Source organism: Panthera uncia (assembly GCF_023721935.1).
Source record: "Panthera uncia isolate 11264 chromosome C1 unlocalized genomic scaffold, Puncia_PCG_1.0 HiC_scaffold_4, whole genome shotgun sequence".
NCBI lineage: Eukaryota > Metazoa > Chordata > Mammalia > Carnivora > Felidae > Panthera > Panthera uncia.
In genome coordinates this window covers 1,419,786-1,434,730 of record NW_026057585.1, presented here as the reverse complement: position 1 = coordinate 1,434,730, position 14,945 = coordinate 1,419,786, and the positions used below count along the sequence as shown (strand labels likewise).

Below are 14,945 nucleotides of genomic sequence, written 5' to 3'. Positions count from 1 at the left end.
GCCTCGGCTTCGGGCGAGCCCCCCCACCTCAGTGCCGCGCGCCCCTCAGGCCGACCCAGGTGGCGGGCTCCGGTGATTCCTCACAGAGCCTGCGGCCCCTACGAAGTCCCCCGCTGCATCCCCGCCTTAAAACCCACGTTTCCGCCCAAGTGCGGTGAAACCTACCCCCCGTGGACACACACCCCACTGTAGTGGACGCTCTGAAAGGGCCAACCCCCAACTTTTGTTTTGTAAAATGTATTTGACTTTGCAATCTGCACCATTTCCCCCTCTCCTGATTCACGTTTTAAAAATGTCCTTCTTGCTCCGGTAGAATTGATGTTTCAGGAAGATGCCACATGTTTATCCTGGAAAACTGACCTTGACTCCTAGCATCTCCTAGCATGGACAGAATGTGATTAGGATGCGTTGAGAGATTTGCTTAAAGAGAGATCTAGAGTTTGAGTCAATAGAGGTAACTTCGTTTGGTTTGGTTACCTTGGTGAAATGTTGGTGCTTTTATATTATCACAGTTAGAACCTCTGACAGTAATTTCGTTCATGATTTATCTAGTCAAGTTCGGGTGTTTTAACAGCTGTGCTAGGAAGGAGAGTGGCCTCCCACCTATTCCAGTTGAGAGCTTGGCCCTCACCTGAAGCTCTGTCTTGGAGACTTGTGGAAGCAGGGGCTGATTTCCAAGCTATTTATTCATTTGCTCTTTGCAGTAGGACCCTCAGCGCATTCCTACCACTGGAGAAATGAGAGCTATCGGCCCAACCCCTGGCCCACTTCTCACCGAACCAGCCCCCAGTGGGCTCTTCTGCAGTTTTTTAGCCCAGGCCTGCCTGATTTTCCAGATCCCAGCAAGCCCTCCAGCCCTGTCTTCCTTTGCCCCAGGCTGAATTCCTCCCTGACCCTTACTGCTTACATCTTTTTACCTCCCTGTACCCTCTCTGCCTTCCAATCCAGAATTCCCTCTACCTTTCTTGAGAGTCCTCCCCAGATTCCTCTGTGCTACACACCCACAGGCCCTTTTCCAGCTGGGTGCAGTGTCTCTTGTTTGGGCTCCAGCTAACCTTTGGGTGCCTCTCTACCTCCTCACACCTTGTACTATTTGGTTCCCTTTCTGTAGCTTCTGAACCCTTTTCTCAAGCAGTTTTCCTAGATGCCATGTTTCTCCAAAGGTGCCCATAAGACTTTATTTTATTTTTCTTATTTTATTTATTTGAGAGAGAGAGAGAGAGAGAGTGTGTGTGTGTGAGTGGGATAGAAGGGCAGAGGAAGTGAGAGAATCCTAAGCAGTCTCCACACTCAACGCAGAGCCCTATGCGGAGCTCCAACCCACAACCCAGGGATCATGACCCCAGCGGGGACATCAAGAGTCTGACACTCAACCAACTGAGCCACCCAGGTGCCCCCCACCCACCCCCACCCCCGCCAGGCACAAGACGGTTTAAATGATTGCTCGGAGGACCGAAGACCGTTGAACCTTTTTAAGATAGCAGTGGGCAGGGGAAGTTTGGGGGCAGGAGTTGGATAGTCAAGGCCTGAGAAATAAAGATAAGAGGGTGTATCACTCCCCCAGGAGACAAAAGAGAAGGTGGATGGGGGAGGGAGCAGTGGCTGTGGGCAGCATTAGAATGATGTTACCCCGTCTGGTCAACAGAGCAGGAGCACACACACTCCTGCCTTGACTGGACCAGGAGATTTTGATCACTACCTTTCTGACCCATCCCCCAGTGCCCAGGGCAGACATGGCCACACCCACAGTGCCCCAAGCTGCCTGCCCTGCTGTGACTCACTTCCTCTGTATGGGCTGGTGAGGTGTCCTGAGGCAGAGGACACCAGGCCTTCAGCCTGGGATTTAAGTATCTGGGCAGGCTTCTAGGAAAGAAAAGACATGGACTCCAGTCGAGGAAAGTCATCCTGACCCAGGTCAGACTGGCATGTGCAACACAGAAGCCTATTTGGGTAAAGGAGTAGAGCTTGGCCACCATGTAAGCAGAGGAATTCAGGTGCTAGGAGTTCTGGGGAGAAAAGGTTTCATAACAAGAGGAAAAATAACCAGGAGGAATTTCAATGTGTTCTGAAATTATGCAATGCAAGGATTTTGCAGAAAAGCAATATGGAGTTGGAGTTGAACCAATATTCATGAGTCAACAGCTGAGTCTCTATATATTACTGCTTATCCCCTATATATTCCACTAAGAGGGGCCCCAAATCAGCCATGCCCTCATCTAAGTGATGAAGAAAACACAGGAGAAGTTGGGAGACCTGGATCTTGTTCCAAGCCATGGCCCTTGGGAAGTCACTCCACCTCCTGAATCAGTAACAAGAGGGGGTAGGCTAATCACCTCCAACAACCCCTCCTCTCTGAAATTCTAAAAGTTGAGAGCATGGGGGTGAAAAGTGGTTAGTAAATCTAAAAACAACCTCGATCTGACCCTGGAATTGAACAAAACAAAACGCCAGGACCAAAGGAGTGAGATTCCAGCAAGTTTCAGTGGAGCAGTTGTAAATGCATTTCACACACTCCCTCCTCGAACTTCTGGGCCATGAGGACTACTCTTCCACCATGCGGCTCGGGTTTGGCCTGCATTCTTCAAATATGGAGTTCAGCCTTGCTCATCTGCCAGGAATCCCTTGCAGAATCTCTCTCCCTTCATCTTCCTCTAAGTCTACTTGGAACATGTGCCCAGAAGAGACTCTGAAGGGTAGAGAAGGTCAAAGACATGGGACCAGAGCTGCAAAGCCACTGTATGGCGGTAACCCAGACTAGGAAGTCTCCTGCAAGTGTCTTGAGGTCTCAGAGTGTGCAGGGGTGGGGGTGGGGGGGTGCCGGTGTCTGCTGGAGGCTCTTCTTCTGATCCTGCCTGCCCACCAAGTCCACCTAGGAACCTGGTGTCCTCCAGAGACTCCACTTCCCAACAAGTGAGCAAACGGAGCCCCTGGAGATCTGTGGGCGGAGCCAGTGCCTTGGAGACCTCTAGTGGCCACTAGGGGGCTCCCGGCTCCCGGTGGCTTCTAATGCCCTCCTGTGGCCAGATTGAAGATTGGCAAGATAGAAGTTGCAGAATAGAGCCAAGACTGGACTCCTAAGGGAGACAAGTTAACAATAACAGTTACCATTATAAAATAACATTATAGCAATATTTATTGGCTTTTTTAATGTTTATTTATTTTTGAGAGAGAGAGAGGCACAGAGTGTGAGCAGGGGAGAGGCAGAGAGAAAGGGCGACACAGAATCTGAAGCAGACTCCAGGCTCTGAGCACAGAGCATGACGCGGGGCTCGAACCCACGAGCTGTGAGATCATGACCTGAGCCGAAGTCGGACACCCAACCGACTGAGCCACCCAGGCGCCCCTCAATATTTATTGTTATGCATTGGTTAACATTTTGACATGTGTACCTATTGCTTTGTGCAGCAGCCCTCTTCTAAAGTGCTCTACATGTATTTATTTAATTCTCACAATAGCTTATAATATAAACACTATTATTACCTCTTGTTTCAACAATGAGGAAACCAAGCACAGAAGGGTTGAAACAATTGCCCAGGTCACACAGCAGACTGGAATTCTAGTCTAAGAAGTCTGTCTTGGGGCGTCTCAGTGGCTCGGTCGGTTGAGTATCAGATTTCCGCAGGTCATGATCTCACTGTTTGTAGCTTCGAGCCCCATGCCTCACTCCCATTGAGCTCTGTGCTGACCGCTCAGATCCTGCAGCCTGCTTTGGATTCTGTGTCTCTCTCTCTCTGCCCCTTCCCCTCTCACTCTCTGTCTCTTGAAAATGAACAAATGTAATAAAACAAGTTAAAATTTAAAAAATAGTAATAATAAAATAAAAAATAAATAAAATAAAATAAAATAAAATAAAATAAAATAAAATAAAATAAAAAAGAAAATGAACAAACGTCAAAAAAAAAATCATCTAAGAAGTCTGACTCCAGGACCTTTGCTTATAATCACCATGCTGAAACTGAGTCCAGTTTTCCAGGTTTCCAAGGAATTACAGAATGCTCAGTTAAATCACAATTTCAGATAAACCACAAATAATTTGTTGACATAAGTATCTCCCATGAAACAGTTGGGTCAGACTTAATACCAACAAATTATTTGTCGTTTACCTGAAATTCTAATTTAACTGGGTATCCTGTATTTTTATTAAGTCTGGCAGCCTTGTTTTACAAGGCATTTTTCTCTGCCAAATGACATCACACATATTACCTAATTTAATCCTCCCTGTAAGGCTATTCTCAGGTGTCTAGGATGTCCCCTCCATACACTTCTCCCAATATTCCCATTTTTAAAAATGTTTTTTAATGTGCCCAGCCCCTGCTTGACCTATCTAGGGAGGCAGGAAGGAAACAGCTCCTAGGTAGACCCCAGGGAGCTGACTGGGAGTTAGTTTCCAGTGACTGCCTGCTCAGGAGCCCCTCAGGCTCCCCAAGGCTGTTTACCTGCTGTTCCCTGCACTGACGACTTTGACCCCAGCTGCCAGGGTTGCATCACTTACAGCTACAACATCTCTGGCAGGCAAAAGGCAACAGAAGCAATCTAAGACACAGGGACCCAGGGAGCCTCTCCCATCTCCCTGTTGCCTTTTGGGAGTATGATGCTCCTGTCCACAGGGAACACCCTTTGCATTTTTCTCTCTTGACTCTGCTGATCTGTTCCCCACCCTCTAATACCTGTGTTCTTCCTTCCCCACAGATATAAACAGTCCCCTGGCCCTTCCCAGCCAGGCTGGCTGGCTCTGATAAGGCAGTAGTAGTCAGGGACTTTGGGGGTTAGGAACCCTTCTGGGGTGCAGGCTGGGGTGCCCTGCTGGTATGTGCCCCAACAGGTTTTTCTCTATCAGCCTCAAAATCAGCCTAGAGCCTGTCTGACCTGTCCCCCCAGAGAGCTGGAGCCAGAGGCAGAGCCAGGTCAGAAGCTGGATTTAGAGACTAGGTTTGTACGGTCCCTCCTGGCCCCACAGGGAGAGCAAGGCACAAGGCGTCTTGTGTCTTCTCAACTGCTGAGAGGCTGAGAGGCTGAGCAGGCCTCCATGGGCTGAGGCTGGGGCCCCTGGGAGGAAAGATGTTCTGTGGGGAGGGGTTTACACGGGGGACCAGGTACAGCTTGGTCCTCTCCCACATTTGGGAGGGGCCAGAGCTAGAGGCGACAGCTGGGCTGGGCTGCCAGGGAGGTCATCTGACTGGCTGCCCGGCCTGGGCTGACACGCCCCTTCTCCTCTAGCAGGCCACACAGAAGCTGGTGTCCACACAGGCAGCCGCCAGGCTGTGACGACTGCCACCTCGCCTCCAGCACCTCTGGGTAAGCACTGGAACCTGGGCCCTCGTGTTGGAGGAGGTGGGGAAATCTGGATGATCCCATGGGAGAGGGAGAAAGGAGTTTTCCTTTTCTAGTGTGGGTGCTTGCTCCCTTGTCTAGGCATCCAAGTGCCCGCAAGAACACATATATATATCAGCTCAGAGAGTGCACCTACTGACCTAAAGATCCCTGCCAGAGACGCCAAGGGTGAAAGGCCAAAGGTGAAAGGCCGGCGGCAGACAGGTAGCCTGGGGGGGCAGGGAACAGGGGCTGACTTGTGGGCTGGGGCTGAAGGTGAGGAGGTGTTTTAGGAGTTGTTATCTCCCACCCCACATACTTAAACCTACCACCTTGCCTCCCCTGCGCCACCCCAGAAACACCTAGCCAGTCTACGGGAAGGAAGGGATGTGGCTCTCAGAAGGGGGTCATGCACCTGAGTCCAAAGTTTGGGAGCCATGGAGTCAGGGAGGATTTGTTGAGGGCTAGCTCCAGCAGCATTCCTGACCAGTCCTTGCTTCCTGAAAAGGGGTGAGAGCTGGGGAAGAAGGGGGCTCCCCTCCTACCCTTCCACTTGTGCTCTCAAAGCTGCCAAGCAAGTCAATACTCTCTTTTTCTGCAAAAGGGGAAAGAAAGCATGGGAGGTGAGCCCCGGGGTCTGGGGGTCATAAAGAGGCCCAAAGGGCCAGAAGGCTCTCCTCAGTTGGCTCCCATTTCCCTCCCTGGCATAGCCAGTGACACCATGTCTGTGACCAGTGGGAAGACAAGACCATCCCTGACCCAGGAGATCCTCAGCCACCTGGGCCTTGCCAACAAGGTAGGGGCTGTAATGGTTGGAATCATTGTTGGTGTATCAACTGCAGGGCGATGAGAGGATGGGGGACAGGAAAAGGGAGAGCAGGCCCTGAGACTCTGCCAAGGGCTGGGTTAAGGCTCTGGGGTAAGCGTGCACAGACCTGCGATGCTCCCCCCAACCCCTCACCCCTCGTGCTCTTATAGACTGCAGCTTGGGGGACCCTGGGCACCCTCAGGACATTCTTGAGCTTCAGCGTGGACAAGGATGTGCAGAGGCTGCTGAGGGCAATTGCAAGCCAAGGTGAGCCCTTCTCCCTCTGCACCTGGGGCTCTTCCCTACAGGAACCAGTCTGCAGACCAAGAAGGAGCCAGGAAGGAGGAAGTGATGTTGTTCAATAAACGTTTGTGGAATGCCTTAATTCTTGTCCGTCAAGTACCGTGGTGGGTGTGTGGTTCCTATTTTCAGGACACTGCCATGAGGTAAGGCTTATTTCCATTTTACAGATGAGGAAACAGTGAGACAAAAGGGCTGGCCCGAGGTCACATGGCTCACGACGGCAGGGCCGGGCCGGGAATCTAATCCAAGTCTGTGATCCCCAGAGCCATCTCTCCCCCAGCATACCAGGCCACCTACACCTAATTCAGGGCCAGGTTCGCATGCCATTTTGGCATCTTATTCGCATCTTCTCGAGGCCAAATGGAAGTTGGGGTGACGCAGCCCCTGCCCCTGTCTTTCACGGCCCTTTCCTAGATCTCCATCTCTCCTCCTCTGGAGGCTTCCAGCGTGAGGAGGAAGGGGATTCCCCCCCCCCCCCCCCGTAAAGACTCAGCTGGGTTGTGACCAGCTGATGGCCCAGCCCTCACCTCTGTTCAGGTGTGGACCGCAGCACCATCGTGGGTGTGCTGACCAATCGGAGTAGGGAACAAAGACAGCTCATCTCTCGAGCCTTCCAGGAGCGCACTCAACAGGTGAGGCCACTGACTTCCCAGGAGCAGTGGACTGGGGTGAGAGGCCCCCCGGAAATCTTGGGGTGCAGCAGTAGCAGCTGGAGGGGGGGTGGCTGGTGCTTCTGGCCTTAGATAAAAGCCAGCCAGATATTCCAAATGTCCCCCATGCCTCAGGGACCTCCCCCTCATATCTTCTCCTCTGCCATGGGGCCATTTATCACAGGACCTGGTGAAGTCCCTGCAGGCAGCACTCTCTGGCAACCTCGAGAGGATGGTGATGGCTTTGCTGCAGCCTGCAGCCCATTTCGATGCCCAGGAATTGAGGACAGCTCTGAAGGTACCGGAAGAGGCTCTCTGGGTTTCTAGGAAATGAGGACACCATTGAAGGGAGGAGAGGGTTCACTGCCTGGCCTTTGCCCACTCCAGAGGTGTCCACTTGGCAGAGGCCCCCTTTAAACAACCCATATTGACCCTTAGAAGGACAAGGGGTCAGCCTCTGCTCTCTGCCATACTGCCGACATGGCCCAGTCTCAGAGTGGCCTCCCAATTTCCCACAGAACCCAGGTTCCACTGAGGATGTGGCTGTGGAAATTCTTGCTACCCGAAGCCCACCCCAGCTGCAAGAGTGCCTGACAGTCTACAAACATAGTAAGAGCACGTAAGGAACATGGGGTGGGGATGGGGTGGGTGACAGGTTAGGTGAGCCCTCTTGGAACCTGTCTGCCTCAGAGCTTTTCCCTTGGGGTCTCTCCCCCCACCCACCCTTACCAGTTTTCAGTCTCCCCAGGGTAAGAGCCAGATGTGATCATTAAAGAAAGAGAAGCAGTGATTAACCATCTTAGTCTGGGGCCCCAGGGCGGATCCCAAGGTAATGACAATGTTGGGCACATGACAGCCCCAAGGGTGCCCATGTCATCTTCTCAACCCCTTCCTGATTCTGCCATCATATCACATCCCAGACTGAATGGAACCTTGCTACAGCTGAGGTGGGGGGGGGGGGGGACTTCTCCCTAAGTCATGAGTATTACCCCTCAGGCCCTTGCTTGGCTGCCACATGGCTCACCCACTAATTGCTGACTGGCCTTTTCTCACCATCTTAGCAAGCCCCCCCCCTTTTCTTGCTTTCCCCAATTTTCCTTTGATGTCCATCCTTGGCCTGTCTTAATCCCTCTCCTACCTCTTTCACTTCTTGCTTCTGTCTTTCTTTTCCCCTTCTCTTTTGTCTTTCACGTCTCATCTTTCCTCCCGGATCACTTCTCTGTGCTGCCAGTGAGAGGACCGGGCCCTAGCCATCTGGCCTCATAATGTAGGTTTCCCTATCCCCCTTGACTACCTGGCTACTACTTGAATCACAGACGCCTCCTGCCCAGGGCAGGTTGGCTCCTGGAGATAAGGCTACTCCACTAAGTAGGGCATGGGTTACTCACAGTTTAGGGATGTTTTCAGGGTACCCACGATGGTGCTTCTGCCTTACATCCTGGGAACTACCAGCCATCAAGCTACCCCAAGCAGGGGCTGGCAGTAGGCACAGTGGGTTGGGCATTTGACAGAATATCTACACTGGAAAAAATTGGGAGGATTCAGAGAGCTCCTGACCCTACCCCAGATTTCCAGATGGAGGTGGAGAAGGACATCAAATCTGAGACCAGTGGCATCTTGCGGGACCTGCTCCTGGCCCTGGCCAAGGTGAGGAGGACTGGCCTGCAGAAGAGGGGGACTGGCCTGGCAGTTATACTGCCAGGGAAGGGGCTGGGGTGGGGTGGGGAGCATTGCAATGGTATAATTAAGGAGTGAAGGCTTTGGGAGGAGAACAGGCTGGGGTCAGTTTGCCTGGAGGTAAAAAGCTACCCCTCAAAGAGTCCTCCTGAGAGAGTTTCTCATAGGGGGCCCGTGAGAGCTATTCTGGAATCATTGACTACAACCTGGTGGAGGACGATGTCCAGGTGAGCAGGGGTGAGGAGTCTGCACAGCCACGCACGTAAGACACCCTCCCCCACCATATCCTAGAGCCAGTGACCTATGTACCCACTTGTCCTGCAGACCTCTCCTTGCCTGGGGGAAGGAGTCCTTAGTGACATGTGAGGACATGACCTGTTGGGTAGTAACCATCTGAAGCCTTTTCACTCCTTTAGCCTCTGACTCCTGAACTCCCAGGAAGTGAGCCCGTCACGGATGACCGTTCTCTTGGGCATTTGGGTGGGGGAACCCTCCTCACACCTTTCCTTGTAGATCATTGAATTCCTTGAGTGCCAGGATTTCCCCAAATTGGGGAACTGAGCTGTCAGGGCAGAGCCCCTGTCTTAGCCCTATTCCTTTTTGTTTGCTTGTTTTAACCATAAATAAAAGTAACTACTTTACACTTTCAAATAAGCATTTCTACTCTGAATCCTGTTCCCATCATCATGATGATGGATTCTGGGAACATCGCAACCGTGGCTCCCCAGCCCCCAAACAAGGATCCTGATTTACTCCTCCCTCCCAGGCATTAAAGCAGGCTGAAGGGCCCGGCACAGAGGGCACATGGGTCATAATATTCACGCAGAGAAATCCTGAACACCTTGTCCGAGGTACACATGGGACGTCTGGTCCTCCCAGCTTACTCTAATGATGACTTTGGCTGAGGAAAGTGGGGAGGGCTCATCCTTCTCTGTGATAATTACCCCCTGCTCTCATTTATCTTTCTGACTACTTCCCACACACACCACAAGTGTTCGATCAGTACCAGCGGTGCAGTGGGCACGAGCTAGAGAAGACCATCCAGAACATTTTCCACGGAGATGACCAGGCGGCTCTGCTCAGCCTAGGTAGGACCTGCTCAGGACATGTGGGGTAGGGTGCTCACCTGGCGTGGGGAGCCATCTCCCCACTGTTCTCTCCTTGCTTGCAGTCTCCGTGATCAAGAACACACCGCTGTACTTTGCTGATAAACTCCATCAAGCCCTCCAGGTGAGACGGACACTTCTTTTCCCTCCCTTTGGAACAAAAACCGGGGTGGGGTGGCAGGGAGGACTACTTTTGGGCAACAGAGAGGAAGTTTCACGCTTTTGCTAATGTAACAATCTCATACTTGTTTTATAATCATAAAGCCGCTCTCTTTTCCTAGGTTTACTGTCTTGTCAATAGCAGAGGATTGAGCTGTGGTTAGAGCTAAATTAGTTGAAGCAAAAGAGCACTAAGGCTAAAATTTTGGCCTAATTGGTGTCTAGATGGCCAAACATAGATATAAATTTGCTCTAGAAGACAGCATCTTGTCCAATTTCAGTGGTGGCCAGAATTATGATGGTGATAATGCTAGCAAGAATGGTGACAAGAGCCAGCATTTCTTGGGTGCTCATTGTGTCCCAGGGCCTATGCTGAGCTTGTGACACACATTTCAATGAATCTTCATGGCCACATTCCATCCCTGTTTTATAGATGAAAAAATTGAGGTACAGAGAGACTAAGTTCTTTGCCCAAGGTCACACAGCTAATAAATCATACAGGCTTCCTACAAAACACATATGTTAACACATAACACTGTATGTTAACTCTACTGGAATTTAAACACAATTAAACACACATACACACACGCAATGGTCCCAGAGGACATTTAACTGCCATGTGTCAAATCATAGTCTATACCATAGGTGTTGGTCTATACTATAAGCTATACCATAAGAGTTCTTAGCATCCAGGACCACCTTTTCCACTCTGGTCAGACTTTGTTCCATATTATCCACACTTAAATTGGTGATGTTGGTTTGAGTAATTTAATAAACAGAATCCAATCATTCTACTCACTGAGCTAGGTCTCCTATTAGTATAAATGTCCCCTGAAACCTATAAATAAAAAAACTCACCCCAATTCTTAAGAAGATAAAAGCAGTTATCATTTTGGTAGATGGCATAGCTTCATGAGGACTGTTTGAGAAACCATCATGCCTTATTGACAGCTATTCAAAAGACAGTACGTATATGCCCTTATTTTATCATCAATGGAGATTTCCATTGTATTTATCCCATGAATTCTGTACTATTGTATTGAGCCAACACTAAGACCGATTTGAAGAGTTGTGGTTATCTAAATTCTTGTTATAAAAACAAATTTGAATCCTAGCAGTAAATGATTGTAATGTATTTAGACTATAGGACCCATACTCTTGGATGTAAATGCCAGGTTGACCCTTAGAAGTAGAAGTCAAAAAATAATATAGGCCTGTTTTTCTGAAAACTTTTTTATTTTTTATTTTTTAAAAAATTTTAAGTTTATTTATTTATTTTGATAGAGAAAGTACCAGTCGGGGAGGGGCAGAGAGAGGGAGAGAGAGAATCCCAAGTAAGCTGTGCACTGTCAGCGTGGAGCTCAATGCGGGGCTCGAACCCACGAATCGCGAGATCATGACCTGTGCTGAAGTCAGATGCCTAACCACTGAGCCACCCAGGTGTCCTGAAAACTTTTTTTAAAAAGGAAAAACTCAATCAGATGCTTCTATCTTATTCTCTTATGAGAAATATGTGAAAACATAGATTGTGACAAATATTTATTCAGAGAAATGACTTTCAGTGAAGGCTGATTCAGGAAAATTCGGACCAATATGAACCATACAATGAATTTTCATTAAAAGATCCTAGAGAAGGGGCAGGCACCTTGGTGGCTCAGTCGGTTAAGCATCTGACTTCAGCTCAGGTGATGATCTCATGTTTTGTGGGCTCAAGCCCACCGTTGGGCTCTGTGCTGACAGATGGGAGCCTGGATCCTGCTTCCGATTCTGTGTTCCCTCTCTCTGCCCCTCCCCTGCTCCTGCTCTGTCTCTCAAAAATAAATAAATCAACATTAAAAAGAAAAGAAAAAACACAATCCTTTATCATAATACAAAATTGGTGATATATGAAATTTAAGATAAAGTAGCCACTAGGCACACTGACAATGAGATCATGAGTCCAGATGAAATATGGCATCCTGTTGTTACTTCCTCATTTTCCTTTCTATTTTTTTCATGGGAACTTATGATCTGTGTTGATGCCATAAGTATGGGTGTCAGGCAGTTCTGGGAAGGGTCTTATGAGTCAAGCAACAGGAAACTCTGGGAAAGGGGCTCATAGGAAATAGTGACCGCACCAGTGCACATTTTTTATTTAGAAATCTGTCATGGTTACACATTTATTATAATCAGTTATAATTCAATTTGATACTGTATTGTACCTTTGTTATTTCTAAACAGAATCCTCCATTACCTTCTTTAACCAAAAGGCAGGAGGCTTGGTACAGGTTTAGGAGGAAGAGAGTGATGCTGAACCCCAGGGGTCCAACCAGGAGAAACTGATAGATACAGATGAGGATGTGAGGTGGCCCTGGGAGGTCAGGATTCAAACCGGAAGGCACATGACCCTGCTCCCTATCAGAACCCCATCAACTCAGTTTGGGGATAGGCTGGGTATATGCTCCTTGGACATTCACTAAATTGGAAGTTATAAAGTTCCTGGCTTTCATGCTGTAAGTCTTTATAGGTAGCAAGTCTTTCCTATCCTTTTTATATTTTATATTTTTCATTTTTCCAAGTCTGGGTTTATTTCAAAATTATAAAGATTTATATGTTATTTTTTATTACATATAATAGCACATATAATGCAATTATATGGATTTTATTACTTTATATGTATTTTATTACATAAAATACAAATACTTATTACATATAATAAACAATTTTTAGCTTAAAGTAAAAACTTTCACATTTAAAGTTTAAAAAAAAAGATATTGGGAAAAAATTAGAAAAAAAGGGGGGTCGGGCGCCTGGGTGGCTCAGTTGGTTAAGTGTCTGACTTTAGCTCAGGTCACCATCTCATGGCTTGTGAGTTCAAGCCCCACATCAGGCTCTACGCTGACAGCTCAGAGCCTGGAGCCTGCTTCAGATTCTGTGTCTCCCTCTCTCTCTGCCCTCCCCCACTACACTCTGTCTCTGTCTCTCAAAAATAAATAAACATTAAAAAAAAATTTTTTTAATAAGTAAAGCACGTACCAGCTAATGCACCAATACTTCCAAGGGTGTAAAACGCTGCAAAAAGCTTTATGCCACCAGGAAACCACAGCAATCCAGTTCCACGGATGGAGAAGAAAATGCTGCACGCGAATCGAATGAGAAACCATTTCAATCTGGTGTTGAAACTAAGGAACGAGGCATCCGGGACCTGTGTGGTCAGGCCCTGCTCCTGGGAATCCTGGCGGCTCAGGACCTTCTCCATGGCCCCGCTCCCCTGCAGCTTCCGATTTTTTTTTTTTTTTTTTTTTTTTTGAGTCCGTGCCTTTGGGGCTGCTCACCACTGAACTCTTGAGGAATGAGACTCTAAGCTAGAGGCCTGGCCAGGAACGGTGGGTACACGGCCAGAACAACACCTACCCCAACTGCTCCCAGAGACTCCTCTTTCCTGCTGCATCATCTTCCATGAGGATGGACAAAGAGACAAATTTTGCTCCTAGATAATGCACACATCTCTTTTCCCTGCACTTACACCTTGCTTCCCCTTTCTAGAGTAATTTACCTTGCCGTCCAGTCTCTGCTCTGTGAGAACCTTACTACCAACCTCTCTCCATTCTGTTTCACTCTCTACCAGGACATGGGGCCCAATTACCAAGTCCTGATGCGCATCCTTATCTCTCGAAGTGAGACTGACCTTCTAAGCATCCGAGCTGAGTTCAAAAAGAAATTTGGGAAGTCCCTCTACTCTTCTCTCCAGGTGAGACTTGGCTAGTTCTTGACCTGGAGCCTCAGAGCTTCACCCCTCACTGCCACTCTGCCCTCACTGCACACGGCAGAGTGTATTTACGCCCTTGGAGAACTCATGAGTCTTTGGTTAATTTAGTACAGAAATCTTGACATCAGATAGTTGTGGGCCAGCACAAGGGAGGAAACAGAGTGCCTGGGCCATGGTGGCAGTGGGGTCTTTCTAACACTTGACTTTCTTGTCTACAGGATGCAGTGAAAGGGGACTGCCGGTCTGCCCTACTAGCCCTGTGCAGGGCTGAAGACCTTTGAGACCTCCCTGCCCTCCCTGTTCCACCACAGACATTCAAGGATATGAGATCCCCATGTTTGGCTGGGCCTGCAGGAAACCAGCTGGGCTCCAAATAAGATAACCCCTCACTGAACACCACATGCTCCAGCTTCTTGTGGAGGCTAGAATTTGAAGTTTCTTTCAAGTCCCTTAATTTCTTCATCTCAAAGTGAGGTCTATATGTGGGTCCCCTAGCTCTGTCCTGGGTATAGACATCTCTTTGATGGTTTCTGCCCTATTCATCCTTCCAGCACCCTGGCCAAAACATCTCACTGATTCTTGAATTCTTTTGGCAAACTTCGCTGTTGTTTGTGTGCCCTGATTAGAGTTTGGGTGGAGCAGGACATGGGCTGGGAGGAGGTCTTGAAGTTGGAGGTGCCTTTGATGTGCACTTGCATATGCAACAGGGATCCTGTTTGACACTCCAGTGCTGCAGTAAGCAATAAGCCCCTCCCCTCAAGGTCCCCCCTTCCCCCATTATTCTCTCTTCCCCAGGAAATTTCAGGCAAAGAAACAGAAACAGGAGCCAGAATGAGGTCAGAAATGGTCAGAAGTAGCAAAGAACCATCTGATCGCGCTGCCCTCCCCCGCCTGGAAAGTCTTACGTTAAGGGAGCACAACCCCCAAATTGCATCTGTCCAAAGCAGGGACTTGGAAACCCACCTCCCAAACTGGATTCCCATTGAAGATCTATCAAAGACTGATAAACAGAAACAAAAAAAAGAAACAAAAAAAGCAGGCTTTGGTTCCCCCTGCTGGCCCTATTCGAAATGACAAGCAAAGCACACGCCACACCCTCCCCCCACCCCACCTCTTTACCCCGCCCACCCCACCTTTTTTGCATTCCTTAATTGGGTCAAATACTTAACCTGACTGCTGCAGGG

General features: G+C 48.9%; 1 protein-coding gene across 1 annotated transcript; it reads left to right on the top strand.

Moving 5' to 3' along the window:
• The first annotated feature begins 5,219 nt into the window (after positions 1–5,219).
• On the top strand, positions 5,220–14,841 carry ANXA9 (annexin A9). The gene is made up of 14 exons (XM_049616330.1): positions 5,220–5,295; positions 5,413–5,535; positions 6,021–6,106; positions 6,289–6,385; positions 6,959–7,053; positions 7,256–7,369; positions 7,590–7,680; positions 8,639–8,718; positions 8,916–8,975; positions 9,515–9,599; positions 9,741–9,836; positions 9,920–9,978; positions 13,621–13,743; positions 13,980–14,841. Exons 3-14 carry the CDS (start codon positions 6,032–6,034, stop codon positions 14,040–14,042), a joined length of 1,038 nt encoding a protein of 345 aa, XP_049472287.1. The 5' UTR covers positions 5,220–5,295; positions 5,413–5,535; positions 6,021–6,031; the 3' UTR covers positions 14,043–14,841.
• Positions 14,842–14,945: the final 104 nt, after the last annotated feature.

Excerpts from the sequence above, each read along its gene's own strand:
- ANXA9 (XM_049616330.1), top strand. The coding sequence starts at position 6,032 with ATGTCTGTGACCAGTGGGAAGACAAGACCATCCCTGACCCAGGAGATC. Across the intron at positions 6,107-6,288 it reads ACCTGGGCCTTGCCAACAAG|ACTGCAGCTTGGGGGACCCT; the intron begins GTAGGGGCTGTA and ends GTGCTCTTATAG. Across the intron at positions 6,386-6,958 it reads GAGGGCAATTGCAAGCCAAG|GTGTGGACCGCAGCACCATC; the intron begins GTGAGCCCTTCT and ends ACCTCTGTTCAG.